Source organism: Rana temporaria, chromosome 3, assembly GCF_905171775.1.
Source record: "Rana temporaria chromosome 3, aRanTem1.1, whole genome shotgun sequence".
NCBI lineage: Eukaryota > Metazoa > Chordata > Amphibia > Anura > Ranidae > Rana > Rana temporaria.
Genome location: NC_053491.1, coordinates 39675776 through 39694956, shown reverse-complemented (window position 1 = coordinate 39694956; position 19181 = coordinate 39675776). Strand labels below are relative to the sequence as shown.

The 19181-nt window shown below is 46.6% G+C and overlaps 1 protein-coding gene across 2 annotated transcripts in view; it reads left to right on the top strand.

Annotated features, from left to right (window-relative positions):
- The window catches only part of KIF7 (kinesin family member 7), a 114921-nt gene that overhangs the window by 74122 nt on the left and 21618 nt on the right, over positions 1 to 19181 (top strand). For both annotated transcript variants that reach the window (XM_040342415.1, XM_040342414.1), the window contains exons 12-15: positions 3285 to 3482; positions 6667 to 6792; positions 7069 to 7245; positions 13194 to 13409. In XM_040342415.1, the coding sequence (XP_040198349.1) occupies positions 3285 to 3482; positions 6667 to 6792; positions 7069 to 7245; positions 13194 to 13409 (717 nt within the window). The remainder of the gene's footprint in view (positions 1 to 3284; positions 3483 to 6666; positions 6793 to 7068; positions 7246 to 13193; positions 13410 to 19181) is intronic.

Here is a 19181-nt window from a genome sequence, read left to right as displayed (position 1 = left end):
ACGCGCAGACTGACGCCTGTCCAGCAGTGCCGTATTGCTTGCACACCCCACAGTAATGCCTGCCCCCACCATGTATCCTGGGCTCCACAATCCCATCTGTGGGCCCAAGACCGAAATATCGGGCCCTGCCGGGTAGGGGGGTAGCTGAGCGGACACACCTCCTTTCTCTTCTCCGGCTTATTGGTGACCCGGAAGCATGTCACTTCTGGGACTCCCTGTCAGTTTCCATGGCCCGTATTACCAGAAAAGAATGTAATGCAGTGCGATCTGCATTGCATTTAGGTCTGCAACTTGGGCCCATTTCACGCTGAGACGTATTTCAGGCGTTTTAGCGCTAAAAATGTGCATAAATAACGCCTGAAATAATCCTGCCCCAGCATTCTCAATGTGAAAGCCCGAGGGCTTTTACACTGAGGCGATGCGCTGGTGGGAGGAAAAAAATCTCCTGCAAGCAGCATCTTTGGAGCGGTGTGTATACTGCTCCTTTACCGCTCCTTCCCATTGAAATCAATGGGACAGCACAGCTATACCGCCAGCAAACCGCAGCTGTAGTCGCGGTTTGCGGGCGGTATTGACCCTTTTTTCAGGCGCTAGCGGGGGTTAATACCGCACCACTAGTGGCCGAATATCGCAGTAAATACTATGGTATACGCTAAAAATCGTGACGCTATACCGCCACCGCACCTCCTGCACCCAGTGTGAAAGGGGCCTAACTATTTTCATACTCAATTCATCTTTCACATTATGCACACAAATTGGGCTAATTTTACTGGGTTTTATTTATTTATTTTTTAAGCATGACATTTTTTTTTCCCCCCAAAAAAATGCATTTGAAAAATTGCTGCGCAAATACCATGCGAGATAAAAAGTTGCAATGACCGCCATTGTATTCTCCAGGGTCTCTGCTAAAAAAAATATATAATATTTGGGGGTTCTATGTCTTTTTTTTTAGGGGGAAAAGAAAGATTTTTACATGTAGGAAAGCAATGTCAGAATTGGCCTGCTTGGCAAATGGTTAAAAAACCCCATCTAAGTACCTTTCTCCTAATCGATATACAGCTGTCGCATGACTCGGATTTTTCCCAGCCTGTCTGCAGGGAAACATAATCAGGAGGAGCTTCTAGTTCTATGCTGCTGGCCACATGTTCAAAATAAAAAACAACCTTTTGGAATACCGAGTAAAAATATATAATTAACCACTTAAGGACCGCCTAACGCCGAAATACGTTGGTAGAATGGCACAGCTGGGCACAGGCACGTACAGGTACGTTGCCCTTTAACTGCCCAGCTGTGATAAGGAGGAAATGCTCAGCATAGAAACTCACTGCATACTGAGCATGTGCAGAGCTGCCAACACCGCAGCTAGCTGAATTGGGGACATGGACAGAACCAAAAAACAAATCTTGACGGAGTGCGTATAAACTGCATCTAATGCACCATTAATTCATAGTTTTTATGATGTGGATTTAATGACACACCACTTCTCCTTAGGTGGACATCATATGATTACCTGGCGTTTGAGTGGAGATATTTAAAGCTACAGTTTAAAGCTGGTGTTTATCATCCAGATATCTTCTTTTTTTTCAGACAGCAATTCTCTCATGTTAAAGCTATCATATCATCTGTTTAGCCGATTGATTGCTTTTACAGGCGGTGGGAGGGGATGTGCCCTCCGGCCGCCCTCTGGTGCTTCTCCGTTCTCCCCCGTGCAATCAGGGAGCCGGAGAATGAATCCGCCACCGGCGGTTTACCATAGAGATGGCTGGAGACCAGATGGTCCCCAGCCATCTCTATGACCCTCAAAGGCCAGAAGTGACGTCATGACGTCACTACTTTCGGCACATGTTAACACTAAGGTTTTTTGAATGGAAAACCTGAGATTGATTTAAATAAATCTCGGCATAGAGGAGAGATGTATAGACCCCAGATCTCTCCGTAAAGAGGACCTGTCATGCCCTATTTAAGTGATGTTTGCATTCCTTGTAATAGGAATAAAAGTACAAAAAAAAAAAATGTAAAGTGCTCCCATCCCCTCATGCTCGCATGCAGAAGCGAATGCATTTGTACGTCGCACCTGCATATGTTAACGGTGTCCAAACCACACATGTGAGGTATAGCCACAAAGATTAGAGTGAGAGTAATAATTCTAGTACAAGACCTCCTCTGTAAACTGGTAACCTGTAAAAAAAAAAACATTTTAGATCTGAAACGAGGGGAAGCTCTGCTGGTTTTATTATCTAATCATGTGCAAGCTTGAAAAATTGCTGCGCAAATACCGTGAGACATAAAAAATTGCAACAACCAATGTTTTATTTCCTAGGGTCTCTGCTATATATATTGTAAGGGGTTAGCTCGGTAGCGGGGTGTGTGACCCCTTGGATGGGTTCACCGCACACTGAATTTATACAGACTGGCAGTCGAAGACGGTTGAAAACAATGTTTTTGGTTTATTTTTCCATCTTGCTGGAAAACAATTGCAAGCATCCAAACAGCATAAACAAAATCAAACATAAAATAAACCCTGGCCACTCTGGGCGTCTACCTTCCACACAGGTACCTTCCACACAGGAACCTATCTATGAAGTCTAACACAGCCTACTGCTGGGTAGACAGTGCTGGTCATACAGCAGAAAAACAATAGTCTTTTGATTTTTTATCACACAGAAAAATCAATCCTCTCCTCACCTCCACAGAAGACCTTCTGGCACTGCTCTCCTTACTCACAAAGACTCAGGATGATGCAGCCAATTCGTGGTAATCCTTTGGACTACTTATAGAGGCCTTAATTGCCTCATTCTGAACAGCTGAAGTTTTTCAGCGGCCTCAAACCTTTCCTGGCTACATTTTTCAGCTGACGCCTAATAACAATTAATGTATTGTCTAACAAGGCAGAAATGTATGTCCCATCCGTGACAACACCCACAGATTTACCTGACTTCCTGTCACAATATATATATATACTTGGGGGTTCTGTGTAATTTTTCAACAAAAAAAATGATTTTTACATGTAGGCAAGAAATGTCAGTATTGGCTTGGGCTGGAAGTGGTTAAAAACATGTTACACCGTAAATACGGCTGTAAGGTTTTCCTAAAAAAAAACACACAAGTGCCATCAACCTTCAGGCCTGAAATATTTAAACCTCATGAACTAAAGAGTGACTGGCATTGTTCATTCATAAAGACAATGACTGGCAGTGTTTTTTCCTTTGTCGAAGGTTTATTTTCTTTATCAGTCGTGTAACATGATCCTTGCCTTGAGATGATATTATCATTATTCTCTGCAGGTTTTAAAAGAGAAGAAACAAGCCACAGAAAAGCTGGCTTCAATTCCTATCCAGAGTGAGAGACGGGTTCAGGATCTGGAGAAGAATATCTTGCAGATGAAACAACAGCAAGGGCAGCTACAGAAGAAGCTTAAAGAGGAGACTGAACAGAAACGGAGACTGGAGACTGAAATGCAGAAAAGACACCACCGAGTGAAGGTGACTGGGGCAACTTTGTACAGATTAACCGCTTGCCGACTGCCTAACATACATTTACGTTGGCAGAATGGCACGGGCAGGCAAAGCAACGTACAGGTATGTTGCTTTGGAGCTGCCGCCTAGTGGGCTCCGTGACCGTGGGACCCACGGACTCGATTTCCGCCGGTGTCCCATGATCGTGTCACGGAGAGGCAGAAAGGGGGGATGCCTTTGAAAACAAAGCTTTTCCCTGTTCTGCCTAGTGACAGGACACTGATCTACTGCTCCCTATAATCGGGAGCAGTGATCAGTGTCGTGTCACAGGTAACACAGCCCCTCCCCCAGTTATAATCACTTCCTAGTACACACTTAACCCCTCCCCCCCCCCCTACTGGTTAACCCCTTCCCTGCCAGTGTCATTTACACAGTAATCGGTGCATTTTTATAGCACTGATCGCTGTATAAATGACAATGGTCCCAAAATACTGTCAAGTGTCCGATGTGTCCGCCGCAATATCGCAGTCACGATAAAAATCGCAGATCGCCACCATTACTAGTAAAAAAAAAAATTATATTAAAAATGCCATAAAACTATCCCCTATTTTGTAGACGCTATAACTTTTGCGCAAACCAATCAATATGCACTTATTGCGATTTTTTTTTTTTTTGTTTTGTTTTGTTTACCAAAAATATGTAGAAGCATACATATCGGCCTAAACTGAGGAAAAAAATTGTTTTATATATATATATATATATATACACATACACACATTTTTTTTTTGGGGGGGGGGGGATATTTATTATAGCAAAAAGTACAAAAATATAGCTTTTCCCCAAAATTGTCGCTCTTCTTTTTTGATTTATAGTACAAAAAATAAAAACCGCAGAGGTGATCAGCACCAAAAGAAAGCTCTATTTGTGGGGGAAAAAAAATGTACATTTTGATTGGGTACAGCGTCGCGCGACATGGTGCCGAATCGCAAAAAAATGGCCCGGTCATTCAGCGGCCAAATTTTCCGGGGCTTTAAGTGGTTAAAGAAATGTATTTTTCTAAAGCCACACGTTCGGATTTTTCGACAACAAATGTGCGATGGCAGGAATTTGTCGGAAAATCCAACTGTTTGTAAGCTCCTTTGGACAATTGTTGGATTTTCCGACAGCAAATGTTGGATAGTATGCTTTCAAATTTTCCAACAACAAATGTGTGCCGTCGGATTATCTGATTGTGTGTACGCAAATCCGTTGGGGGAAAAAAAATCCAACGTGCAAACACGCGTGCTCAGAAGCAATGCTAACCATAGCACAACCTGTGCAGTTTCCGCCCGGTGATTCCATCTCCTGTTTCAAAGTCTGATGAGATTTTACCCATTGGTCTCGGAAGAGGCTCTGAAGACCTGTTGCTCCTCGATCCGTACATTGATCGTTGATATCTATACAAAGCCTTTCTGATTTTTGGTGACATATGTCCCCTAAGTCCACTCGGTCCGGTAAGCCTGCATTTTTTTCGGTGGTGGGAACATTGCACATGGAAGAAATCACTTACTTGATGATCTGATGCCATTCACATTCACTTGGTGGATTTTTTCAAACGTCTATGGACTCTATTTACACATTTGTCAAAGGATATATAATTGACAATTTATATACAATATTGTGTTCACGGTTTATAAACATATATGTATCACTTTTTTTTCAATGCTTTTCATTATGAATACCATTGTCTAGCGCAGAGGTGTATTTAGGTTTTGTGCTGCCCTAGGCCTGGTGAAACTCACGCACCCCCCACTTTATATATGACGCACCCCTTCCTTTTTAAGACCCGCCCTGTCATTTTCGTGGGATTAGGACAGAGGGACGGGGTGGGATTAGGACAGAGGGACGGGGTGGGATTAGGACAGAGGGACGGGGTGGGATTAGGACAGAGGGACGGGGTGGGATTAGGACAGAGGGACGGGGTGGGATGAGGACAGAGGGACGGGGTGGGATTAGGACAGAGGGACGGGGTGGGATTAGGACAGAGGGACGGGGTGGGATTAGGACAGAGGGACGGGGTGGGATTAGGACAGAGGGACGGGGTGGGATTAGGACAGAGGGACGGGGTGGGATGAGGACAGGAGGACAGGGTGGGATGAGGACAGGAGGACAGGGTGGGATGAGGACAGGAGGACAGGGTGGGATGAGGACAGGGGGACGAAGTGGGATGGGGACGGGGTGAGATGGGGACAGGGTGGGATGGGGACAGGGGGACGGGGTGAGATGGGGACAGGGGAACGGGGTGAGATGGGGATGGGGACAGGGGGACAGGGTGGGATGAGGACAGGGTGGGATGGGGACAGGGGGACGGTGTTGGAGGGGGACGGGGTGGGATGGGGACAGGGTGGGATGGGGACGGGGTGGGATGGGGACAGGGTGGGATGGGGACGGGGTGGGATGGGGACAGGGTGGGATGAGGACAGGGAGACAGGGTGGGATGAGGACAGGGGGACAAGGTGGGATGAGGACAGGGGGACAGGGTGAGATGTGGATATGTGCTGGGGAGTGATTTGAGAGGGAAAAAGATATGTGCTTTTTCACCGCCCCCCGCAAAGTGCCGCCCTAGGCCTGGGCCTTGTCGGCCTAGGCCATAATACATCTCTGGTCTAGCGCTACACATTTATTTCCATTTCTATTTTTGCTTTTTTCAAATCAGCCGTGTTGGCAGCTATTATTATTGGCAGCGCAGGGTATCCACACTTTTTTCACATAGCACAACCTTAGCAGAAGTTGCCCAAAGGGTGGCGCTAAAGAGCAGAAAAACCACGTCGTTTTGCATTTGTTGACTGACAAAGTTCTGCCGTCTGTATGCAGAACAAGTTCACGGCCAACGCCCTTCGTACCAAATTTCACGTATTTGTCCGATGGAAATCCGATCCTGTGTACGAGGCTTTAGAGTGTTCATTCGGCCAAGAAACCTATGTTTATAACAGACATAAAAACCACAGAATAATCTGCTAAACATTATGCTTCAGACACATGCAATGCAAAATACTTTTTTTGTTGGAATTAATCATTATAAAAAAGTTGCCCTTTTTTTGTTTTTTTTTGCTTTTTTTTTATTCAAAGGCTTTAGTTTCCTTATTGTGATACGAAATGCAAAGTGAGCCTGGAGGAACTCAGCAGGTAGTAAGAAGACCAATTAACAAAAGATTTCCTGCCTTGCCTTTAGGAGTTGGAGTTAAAGCACGAACAGCAACAAAAGATACTGAGGATCAAAACGGAGGAAATAGCGGCTTTTCAAAGGAAGAGGAGAAGTGGGAGCAATGGATCACTTATCAGTCTGGAGCAGCAGCAGGTAAGCTTCATGGATTTCACAGCATCTTCTTGTATACAACTGTTTGATGAAAACCGGTTGTAGAATTGTTCTTTCATCACCAGCCAAACAGGTTTGCTGCCGTTATCTGTTTAGCAGTGTTTTGTTCTTCTCTTCTCTTCTTTTTTTTTTTTGTGTAGATATAAAGTAAAATAAGAGATTCGACTTTCATAAAAATGAGTTGGCAAATCCCCCGGTTTAGCGTCGCAGTCGCTCCGAGCGTGTATAATCTATCTGCATGCGTATTTTATTTCCTAGAAAATTGAAGAGCAGAAGAAATGGCTGGACAGCGAGATTGATAAAGTCCTGGAGCAGCGCCGTGCCTTGGGCGAGTTGGAAGAAGAACTGAGGAAAAGGGAAGGTATATTGAATAAGAAAGAGGCACTTCTACAGGAGAAGAATGATTTGGAGATCAAGAGGCTTCGATCCAGCCAGGTGAGTGTGGGATTTAATACCATACTAAATGAGATTTGCCAAAAGAGACTTTGAAATAAATTTATGGTTAATTACTATCTATTTGAATATATAGTGAAACCTCGGATAACGAGCATAATCCGTTCCAGGAGAATGCTTGTAATTCAAAGCGCTCACATATCAATGCGAGTTTGCCCATAGAAGTCAATGGAAACAAAGATAATTTGTTCCGCATTGATTTCTATGGCATGCAATACCACATGTGGCCAGAGGTGGGGGCGCCAGAGAGCCTTAAATATTAGAGGACAGCTTGGCTAATCTCAAAAAGGTTTGGGAACAGAGTGATTATGAGTATTTCTGTACAGCTCCGAACCGAGTCAGAATTTAACTACTTGCTTACTGGGCACATAAACCCCCTTCCTGCTCAGGCGAAATTTCAGCTTTCAGCACTGCGTCGATTTAAATGAAAATTGCGCGGTCGTGCGACGTGCCTCCCAAACAAAATTTACGTCCTTTTTTCCCACAAATAGAGCTTTCTTTTGGTGGTATTTGATCACCTCTGCGGTTTTTTATTTTTTTGCGCTATAAACAAAAAAAGAGCGACAATTTTGAAAAAAAGCACAATATTTTTTACTTTTTGCTATAATAAATATCCAATTTAAAAAAAAATATATATATATTTTTCTCAGTTTAGGCCGATATGTATTCTACATATTTTTGGTAAAAAAAAAAAAAATCGCAATAAGCGTATAGTGATTGGTTTGCGCAAAAGTTATAGTGGCTACAAAATAGGGGATAGAATTCTGATTTTTTTAAATTATTTTAATTTTTTTTACTAGTAATACGGCGATCTGCGAATTTTGTCAGGACTGCGATATTGCGGCGGACACATCGGACACTTTTGACACATTTTTGGGACCATTCACATTAATACAGCGAACAGTGCTATAAAAATGCATTGATTACTGTATAAATGTGACTGGCAGGGAAGGGGTTAACACTAGGGGTGAGGAAGGGGTTAAATGTGTATCCTGGGAGTGATTCTTACTGTGGGGGGAGGGGACTGACTGGGGGAGGTGACCGATGCTGTGTCCCTATGTACAAGGGACACAGCATCAGTCTCCTCTCCCTGACAGGACGTGGAGCTCTGTGTTTACACACAGAGCTCCACGTCCCTGCTCTGTCATTGCCGATCGCGGGTACCTGGCGGTCATTGCGGCCTCCAGGCACACGCATCGGCATCTCGGGGACGTGCCGGGTGCGCGTGCGCGCCCCCCAGTGGCCGGAGGACGCGAGGCCGTAAAAAGACGGCCTCCCGGATTTATAGAGCCACCTGGAGGCCGTCTTTTTACTATGGCCCGGGTCTAAAGTAGTTAAAAAATAAAGTTGCTCGTTATTCAAATCGCTTGTTAACCGAGTTACTCGAAAACCAAGGTTCCACGGTACACTATATTGCCAAAAGTATTGGGGCGCCTGCCTTTACACACACATTAAATTTATGGTATCCCAGTCTTAGTCCGTAGGGTTCAATATTGAGTTGGCCCACCCTTTGCAGCTATAACAACTTCAACTCTTCTGGGAAGGCTGTCCACAAGGTTTAGGAGGGTGTCTATGGAAATGTTTGACCATTCTTCCAGAAGCACATGTGTGAGGTCAGGCATTGATGTTGGATGAGAAGGCCTGGCCGCCTCACAGTCTCCATTCTAATACATCCTAAAGGTGTTCTATCAGGTTGAGGTCAGGCCAGTCAAGTTCCTCCACCCCAAACTTGCTCATCCACACTATATTGCCAAAAGTATTGGGCTACACCTCCAAATCAGTTGGTGGAGGGGGGATTATTTTGTGGGGTTGTTTTTCAGGGGTTGGGCTTGGCCTCTTAGTTCCAGCGAAGGGAACTCTTAAGGTGTCAGCATACCAAGAAGTTTTGGACAATTTCATGCTCCCAACCTTGTAGGAACGTTTGGGGATGGACCCTTCCTGTTCAAACATGACTGCCCACCAGTGCACAAAGCAAGGTCCATAAACACATGGATGAGCAAATTTGGAGTGGAGGACTGGCCTCCCTTTCTGGGGTTCCCCACCAGTGCTCCAGGCTCCTCCCTGTGGGCACCCATGCATGCTCGCTCCTGAGCCTCCAGGTCTATTGACACAGACCGGGTGACTCAGCCCTGCCTCCCACTCCCTCGTCACAGCATTTGATTGACAACAGCGGGAGCCAATGGCTGCTACTGCCATCGGTCTGGGGTCCCTCAGCGGCGCTCTATTGACACAGACATCAGACTCTGCCTCACCCCCAACTCCCACGTCATTTGATTGACAGAAGCAGGAGCCAATGACTGCACTGCTATCAATCTATCCAATCAGGACCCGAGACACCAGCGGGTGTGCTCGTCCCTATCGCTGGAAAAATCGGGTTCGGGTAAGTGAAAAGGGGGCTCTGGGGGGCAGCTGCATCACAGGAGGTTTTTCAACTTAAAGGGGTTGTAAAGGTACATTTTTTTTTTCCCCCCTAAATAGCTTCCTTTACCTTAGTGCAGTCCTCCTTCACTTACCTCATCCTTCCATTTTGCTTTTAAATGTCCTTATTTTTTCTGAGAAATCCTCACTTCCTGTTCTTCTGTCTGTAACTCCACACAGTAATGCAAGGCTTTCTCCCTGGTGTGGAGTGTCGTGCTCGCCCCCCTCCCTTGGACTACAGGAGAGTCAGGACGCTCTCTACGTTGCAGATAGAGAAAGGAGCTGTGTGTTAGTGGGTGTCCTGACCCTCCTGTTGCCCAAGGGAGGAGGCGGGCACGACACGCCACACCAGGGAGAAAGCCTTGCATTACTGTGTGGAGTTACAGACAGAAGAACAGGAAGTGAGGATTTCTCAGAAGAAATAAGGACATTTAAAAGCAAAATGGAAGGATGAGGTAAGTGAAGGAGGACTGCACTAAGGTAAAGGAAGCTATTTAGAAGAAAAAATTCCTTTACAACCCCTTTAAAGCATAGAATTCATTAAGGTGAAAAACCCTGAGGGCCATAGATTGATCGGAATTTGGCCAGTTCAGCAAGGAACGCTGTTGGCTCGTTCGACTTCTGTTAAATGGTCTTGTTGAAAAAAAAAAAATCTGTATCAACGGCTGCAGCAACTGATCGGTGTCTTCATTGGAGAGTCCCTGCTGTCAGAATACAGTGCCATGGAGGGGATTCCTCCATCCACCTTGTTTGTTTTTTGTTTTTTATCGATCAGCCAGCTAGCTGATTAAAAGAAAAATGAGTCCTCTATGGCAAGCCTTTGTCAACTCTCCTGCCACATCGTGTGATCGGACCGTGAAGGAGCCGCAGCACTTTGATGGTCATCACTGAGCTCACATGAAGCAATATTAAAGGAGAAGCCCAGCCTGAGCTTTTTAGGCTGGGCTTCTCCTCTGGGTCACAGGAGTGCAATTCGTTTCGCACTCCTGTGACCTGTTTTCAGCGGAGAGTGGTCTGAAATCTGCTCTCCGCTGACGTCACTGCCATCAGTCGGGGCAGCACGTCATCATGACTTCCAAGTCGGGATCCACCAGCTGCCCTTATTGATGGCAGTCTCAGTGAGCCGCTGAGACAGCCTCTCCCTGCCCCTCCACTGCTCGGTGCTCCAATGAGTTCTGAGAAGTAGAGCAGAAGCCATGCTGACTGACAGTCAGTATGGCTCTGCTCGGGGAGGAGTGAGAACCGAGCCATCGGCGGTGTTTGGTGGCTCGGTTCCCAGTGCAGAGATGCCGGGGGACAGATGCAGCATCAGCCTGATGCTCAATCCACCGAGGTAAGTATTAATACCAAAAAAAAAAATACATACTTCTCTTTTAACTGAAAAGGCTGCTCTCCTTATCTTATTTTGCTATGCAGGAGATTACAGGAGACTGATTTTAAAGCTGAGTTCCACCCATAAACCAAAAATGTCATTACTGTGCAGCAAATAATATAATAAATCGAGGCTCGACAAAATCCGGGCGCCAGGTCGCAATTGTGACCTGGCGCACCGCGCCCGCCGGGAATTGAGCGGCCGCGGCCTCGGTTTCAGGCCATCGCGGGCCCACCGATCGCGGTGATTACGCGGCGGGGGCGCACGGAGGCACAGTGTGCCCCTGCCGCGCGATCGCCGGTAATTGAGGCTTTGCGGCCTTGTTAAGTGCCAAGCTTCCTTCTGTGACCTGCGCCATCTGGTGGTGGCCGTTGGCATTACAGGTAAAACAGCAGTTCTAATATGTAATTTTTCACTGCCATCCCTTCCCTCTAATTAGAACCCCCAAACATTATATATATATTATTTATTCTAACACCCTAGAGAATAAAATGGCGGTCATTGCAATACTTTCTGTCACGCCATATTTGCGCAGCGGCCTTACAAGTGCGCTTTTTTTGGGAAAAAATACACTTTTTTTAATTAAAAAATAAGACAACAGTAAAGTTAGCCCAATTTTTTTTTTTTATATTGTGAAAGATAATGTTACGCCGAGTAAATTGATACCCAACATCTCACGCTTCAAAATTGCATCCGCTCGTGGAATGCCAACAAACTTTTACCCTTTAAACGCTCCATAGGCGACGTTTCAAAGATTCTACAGGTTGCATGTTTTGAGTTGCAGAGGAGGTCTAGAGCTAGAATTATTGCTCTCGCTCTGACGATCGCGGTGATACCTCACGTGTGGTTTGAATACCGTTTACATATGCCGGCGCGCTACTCACGTATGTGTTCGCTTCTGCGCGCGAGCTCGTCGGGATGGGGCGCGTTTTCTGGCTCCTAACTTTTTTAGCTGGCTCCTAGATTCAAAGCAAATTTGTCAAACCCTGTAATAAATGACCTTTGGAGATTTTTTTTTTTTTAAACTTTATTTTTTGCTATGTGGTCCCTTCAAATCTTCCCCTTCCTCACCACGGCTCCTTACGTCACTTCCCTTGGCGCCTTCGCTCGCTAGTGCTCCTGGGAGATGTGTGTCATCATTTCCCAGGGGTCAGCCCCGAGGGCTTTGTTTCCATCTGTTGTGATATCAACCTGAGAAGTTGATGGCGCTGCGATACTGTGAAAATGCACGGGCGGTGCATGCTGGTGGCTCAGCTGCACCGAATCCCGGAACATTATGCTTGTGGGCTTCACAAGCAATATGGGAGCGGCCAGGAAACAATTTTATGAGTTGATATTTTTTTTTTTTATATTAAACCGGACATCGGGGGACAAATTATTTCTAAAGACGTGAGTGTTAAATGTCTATGTTATGACCTTAAAGCGGGAGTTCACCCATTTGTAAAAAAAAAAAATTTCTCCCCTTAGCTTCCTGCTCGTTCGGTCTAGGGGAATCGGCTATTTATTTTAAAATATGAGCAGTACTTACCCGTTTTCGAGCTGCATCTTCTTCCGTCGCTTCCGGGTATGGGTCTTCGGGAGCGGGCGTTCCTTCTTGATTGACAGCCTTCCGAGAGGCTTCCGACGGTCGCATCCATCGCGTCACTCGTAGCCGAAAGAAGCCGAACGTCGGTGCGGCTCTATACTGCGCCTGCGCACCGACGTTCGGCTTCTTTCGGAAAATCGTGACGCGATGGATGCGACCGTCGGAAGCCTGTCAATCAAGAAGGAACGCCCATTCCCGAAGCCCATACCCGGAAGCGACGGAGAGGATGCATCTCGTAAACGGGTAAGTACTGCTCATATTTTAAAATAAATAGCCGATTCCCCTAGTAAAAACGAGCAGGAATCTAAGGGAGAAAAGTGCCCTCTAAGTGTGAACCCCCGCTTTAAGATATGTTTAAATATATATATATATATATATTACATGTCGTTGGAACTTTGCCCTTAAGAGAATCTGGTACAAATTATTTTTCATAAATTTGTTAACTGACTTGGAGTTTTTGTTCTTTTTATAGATGCCTGGAGATTTATTTTAAATGAAAAAGATTTTCTGTGTCAGCTTTATGTTCATAAAATCGAATTCTTTTTTATTCTTTAGGCTCTGAGTAATGATATTGTCAGGGTTTCCAGCCGTATTGAGGATCTAGAGAAGGAGCTGAGTGAGAAGAATGGACAACTCCGTGAGGGCAGTGGTTATGACCAACAGCGAATACGAGATGAGATTAATAACCTGAGACAAGAGAAGGATTTGCTGTTAAAGCAGAGGGTGGACATAGATGATAAACTACGGCAGGGAAACCTCCTTTCTGCTGAGGTAAATTGTTATCGCACAGGAGTTGATTCTTAAGCTGGCCATAACTGAAAGTTCTGTTGATCGAAAAACGAAAATGGCACACAAGTTTGTATGTTATACTTACCTGCACTGTGTAAAGGTTTTGCACACAGTGGCCCAGATCCTCCTCTTCTCTGGTCCCTCTTCGCTGCTCCTGGCCCCTCCCTCCTGTTGAGTGCCCACACAGCAAGCAGCTTGCTATAGGGCACTCAAGCCGAGCTGCAGCTCCGTATGTCCATTCAGACATGGAGCTGTGACTCTGCCCTGCCCCCTCTCTCTCCTGATTGGCTCACTGAATTTGATTGCCAGCAGCGGGAGCCAATGGCACCGCGCAGCCGTCTTGGCCAATCAGAGGGGAGAGCCTCGGCTGCAACATCGCTGTATAGAGAGGGGGCTCAGGTAAGTATTAGAGGGGCTGAGGGGGGCTGCTGCACACAGAAGGCTTTTTATTTTATTGCATAGAATGTATTAAGATGATAAACCTTCTGACTTTACAATCGCTTTGGCAAAAACCTTGCTGGAACCACCCTGTATGTTTACCACGTCTGGAGTTACTGCTAGGTTTTCCTTTCATATTTAACACTATTGATGTTCTTTAACCACTTAACCCCCGGACCATATTGCTGGTCAAAGACCAGAGCACTTTTTGCGATTCGGCACTGCATCGCTTTAACTGACAATTGCGCGGTCCTGTGACGTGGCTCCCAAACAAAATTGGCGTCCTTTTTTTCCCACAAATAGAGCTTTCTTTTGGTGGTATTTGATCACCTCTGCGGTTTTTAGTTTTTGCGCTTTAAACAAAAATAGAGCGACAATTTTGAAAAAAAATAATATTTTTTACTTTTTGCTGTAATAAATATCCCCCAAAAATATATAAAAAAAACATTTTTTTTCCTCAGTTTAGGCCGATATGTATTCTACATTTTTTTCATTAAAAAAATCGCAATAAACGTTTATTGATTAGTTTGCGCAAAAGTTATAGCGTTTACAAAATAGGGGGTAGTTTTATGTCATTTTTATTAATATTGTTTTCTTTATCGTACATCACGGGACACAGAGCGGCATTCATTACTATATGGGTTATATGGAGTACCTTCAGGTGTAGACACTGGCAATCTCAAACAGGAAATGCCCCTCCCTATATAACCCCCTCCCATAGGAGGAGTACCTCAGTTTTTACGCCAGTGTCTTAGGTGTTAGTCATGGTTTAGCTTGCCTCCGCATCCTTGGGATTAGGTGAGCTACCGGTTCTGTCCAAAAAAGCCTCAGCGCTAAAGTGGTCAGTAACCGGACCCCAAACCCTTGGGGTATAGCCCATAATGCTTTTCTTTTTAGAGAGCTGGACCCTGGGCCCAGAACTTAGAAACCTTTGGGTGCCTAATGCTTTCTGTTGCCAGGGTGCTATATGGGCCCAGGACAGTGGATCCTTCATAGGAACCCAGGGCCTGAAGGTCTAGACATCCCCACGGAGATGGGGGAAGATTGGGCCTCTTGCTTGGCAAAGTCCTGCGGCATGGAGCAGGTAAGTGAGGGGAAAACTTGCGGAACTTGGTTCTTGGCAGGTTTTTTTCTGGGGGGTCACAGGGGACATGCCTAAAGTTATGCACTGCATCTGGCAAACTAGTCACATATCATAAAGATAGGATGGCTCTCTATGTATTATTCCCCATAAGATGTGACCTCCCTTGTAGTGTTGGAAAAGCATTGAGTGGGGCCTGTGTTATATAAAAATATATGTGTGTGTCAGAGAGCTGTGCTTACCTGCAAGCCTCCAGGCGATGCTCCATTCAGTCTTCCTCCTCAGAGCCTGCAAGCAGGCAAAACGCTGACCTCCTCATGGTTCCAGGCTGCAGGCTGCAGTTTGCTGGAACAGAGAGGTCCCTTCCTCCCAAATCCCCCCCCCCTCCCCCTGTCGGGAGGGGCATTTCCTGTTTGAGATTGCTGGGGGGGAAGGGCGGGTCAGTGGCTTAAGGAAGGGGCGGCCCTTCCTTGTTTGTTCCATTCAATACTTTGGAACTGAGGAGAAAGACCAGAGCGGCAGCAGGGGGCGCCGAGGACACACAGTGGCCAGAAAGGATATTGCAGTCTTCAGAGGACTGTTTTTTCAAGCCTAGAAATAGGCTGTTTCTTTTCCATCTCATAGTTTTTCTTTGCAATACTACTCAGGGGGACAGAATGTTTTTTCTTTCCTGGATTTGAAACAAAAACGAAAAAAAAAAAAAAAAAAAAAAAAAAAAGTCATCTAGGGGAGAGGAAGCATTTTTTATCCCCCAAACAGGTGTTTGGGCAATTAACTTTTATAGTTCCAAATACCAATAGGTAGCAGGTGTACCTCGGTATTGTACCATGACGCTGCTTTCCCCACAGGGAGCCTTGGGGCCATCGGGATCTGGGGCTGGAGCTGACGCGGGTCAGTCCAACCCTAAGATGGTCACGGAGGAGGTATTACTCACCTCTTTAAAAGAGATGCAGAAAAGCATGGGTAAAATGATAGCCGCAGCTATGCGGGGCAGTAAGCGGAATAGATCTCCGTCGCCCGAGCGCGGACCCTCAGAAGAGGAGGTCCTTTCCTCAGGGGAATTGGACGACCTCTTGGACAAGGACCAAGTAGGTTCAGGGATCGAAGATCCGGATACAGAGGAGTCTGGGGCAGTCTCCCTGAGGGAGAGCTGGTGGATTCAAGGATTGTCGGACTTGGTCCATAGGGCATTCAACTTGCCAGTACCAGATCTCCAGGTATCGACGGTTTCAGCTTTGGGCTCACTGAGGGCGCCTCAAAGCAATGCTGTGTTTCCGATCCATCCTCTATTAGAGGGAATTTTGTTCCAAGATTGGAACAAGCCAGATAAGATCTTCTTACCACCTAAAAGGTTCTCTGTCCTATATCCTATGGAAGAAAAATTTTCCAAAAGATGGGCTACTCCTGCAGTGGACGCAGCCATCTCATGTGTTAACAGATCGTTAACATGCCCTGTAGAAAAGATACAGGTGTTCAAGGATCCAGTTGATAAGCGCTTGGAAGCACTACTTAAGAACTCCTTCACTACTGCAGGGGCAGTAGTACAGCCAGCTGTGGCTGCGATTGGGGTCGCTCAAGCATTATCGGATCAATTTAAACAGATGCTTAAACTTATTCCGGCCCAGCAGGCAGAAACATTTTCGGATGTCCCTAAGGCCATATGTTTTACGGTAGACGCAATCAAGGATTCTATCCAGCAAGCGTCACGTTTATCGTTATCCCTTATCCATATGAGAAGACTCTTATGGTTAAAAGGCTGGGAGGCTGAGCCCCCATGCAAGAAGCTCCTGGTAGGGTTCCCCTTCCATGGAGGACGACTCTTCGGAGAAGACCTAGATAAATACATTCAGACCATTTCTAACGGCAAGAGTACTCTCTTGCCAACTAAGAAGAAGGTTCAGGGACCTGCGTTTAAACGACAGTATTCCCCTGGGCAGGGGCCCTCTAATGCCAAGCAGTATTGACGGCCTCCTGCAAAAGCAAACTTCGGCTTCAACAGCAGATCACAAGGACAGGCTGTTAGAGGCAAAAGGCAGTGGTTTCGCAAACCAGCAAAACCAGCCCCCAAGCCAACCTTATGAAGGGGCGCCCCCACCCACGAAGGTGGGGGGAAGGCTGCGACTCTTTTCAGAGATTTGGGAAGCCAGCATTCCCGACGAGTGGGTACGGTCTTCCGTGGCCACAGGCTACAAATTAGATTTCCTAAGGTTTCCTCCTCCTCATTTCCAGAAGTCGAGGATTCCAAACGATCCGGGAAAGGGAGCCGCATTAAGATCGGCATTAGATCATCTACTTTCCCAGGAAGTAATAGTAGAGGTACCAGTCCTGGAACAGGGGCTGGGTTTCTACTCCAACCTATTCATCATCCCAAAATCCAATGGAGATGTCAGGCCAATTTTGGACCTAAAGATGGTAAATGCATATCTAAAGATCCGCTCATTTCGGATGGAATCCGTGCGGTCAGCAGCTGCCACACTCCAGAAGGACGACTTCATGGCGTCCATAGACATAAAGGATGCCTACCTTCATGTTCCAATTTATCAGCCACATCAAAGATATCTACGCTTCATGGTGGCTTCGCGTCACTTCCAATTCGTGGCGCTTCCCTTCGGGTTGGCTACGGCCCCCCGGGTGTTCACGAAGGTCCTAGCTCCGATCCTAGCCAAGCTAAGGATCCAAGGGGTCACGATCCTAGCATACCTGGACGACCTCCTAGTCATAGACCACTCGTCTCCCGGCTTGGAGCGAGCAGTGGCCCTCACGGTCCAATACCTCGAGAGGTTCGGCTGGGTCCTAAATCGAGAAAAGTCAGCTTTCCAGCCCACAAGGCAGTTGGAATATCTCGGCATGAGATTAGACACAGAACAACAAGGAGTGTTCCTACCTCTGAGGAAGGTAAAAGCCATCAAGGAATTAATCCTACTGGTTCTAAGCAAGAAAGAACCGACTATTCGCCTATGTATGAGGTTACTAGGCAAGATGGTGGCCACATTCGAGGCGGTACCATACGCCCAGAGCCACACTCGCATCCTACAGGCAGCCATCCTGTCAGCATGGAGCAGAAGGCCACAGGCCTTGGATATCCCGTTGCCGCTCTCATCAAGAGTCCGACAAAGTCTGTGTTGGTGGTTAGACCCTCAGAATCTACTGAAGGGGAAGTCTTTCAGCCCAGTGGCTTGGAAGATAGTGACCACAGACGCCAGCCTGACGGGCTGGGGAGCAATTTTGGATGGTTGCACTCGCCAAGGTACTTGGGCAAAGCCAGAGAAGCAGTTGCCCATCAACATCTTGGAGCTCAGAGCTGCTCGACTAGCCCTCAGGGCTTGGACGTCAAAATTGCAGGGGTTCCCGGTGAGAATTCAATCAGACAATGCCACGGCCGTGGCATACATAAATCACCAAGGGGGAACCAGGAGTCAAGCCGCTCAGAGAGAGGTGAGCTTGATTCTCCTATGGGCAGAGGCTCATGTGCCCTGCATATCGGCAATATTCATTCCAGGAGTGGACAACTTTCAGGCGGACTTCTTAAGCCGCCAGACTCTTTGGCCGGGGGAATGGTCTCTGCATCCAAGTCTTTCAAGCACTCTGCCAGAGATGGGGAGTGCCGGACGTGGATATCATGGCATCGAGACTCAACAAGAAACTAGACAGGTTCATATCCCGCTCAAGGGATCCGATGGCCTGCGGAACCGATGCGTTGGTTTGCCCTTGGCATCAGTTCAAACTTCTTTATGCGTTTCCCCCGCTCCAGTTACTACCCCGCCTGCTGCGCAGGATCCGGGTGGAGCACATACCAGTCATCCTGGTAGCTCCAGCATGGCCCAGAAGGGCATGGTACTCACTAATCTTAAGGATGGTAGTGGGAGACCCGTGGACTCTTCCTCTACGGCCAGACCTGCTATCGCAAGGTCCGATCCTCCACCCTGCCTTACGGCATCTAAATTTGACGGCCTGGAAGCTGAATCCCTGATTCTCAGGGGTAGAGGTCTGTCTCAGAAAGTAATCTCTACCCTAATCAGAGCCAGGAAACCGGTCTCTAGGGTGATTTATTACAGGGTCTGGAAGGCCTATGTAGGCTGGTGTGAGTCCAAGCGATGGCTTTCTCGCAAATTTACCATCGATAGAGTATTAAGTTTTCTCCAGCTAGGAGTGGATAAAGGATTGGCATTAAGCACAATCAAAGGACAGATTTCTGCTCTGTCAGTGTGGTTTCAGCGGCCGCTGGCCACCCACTC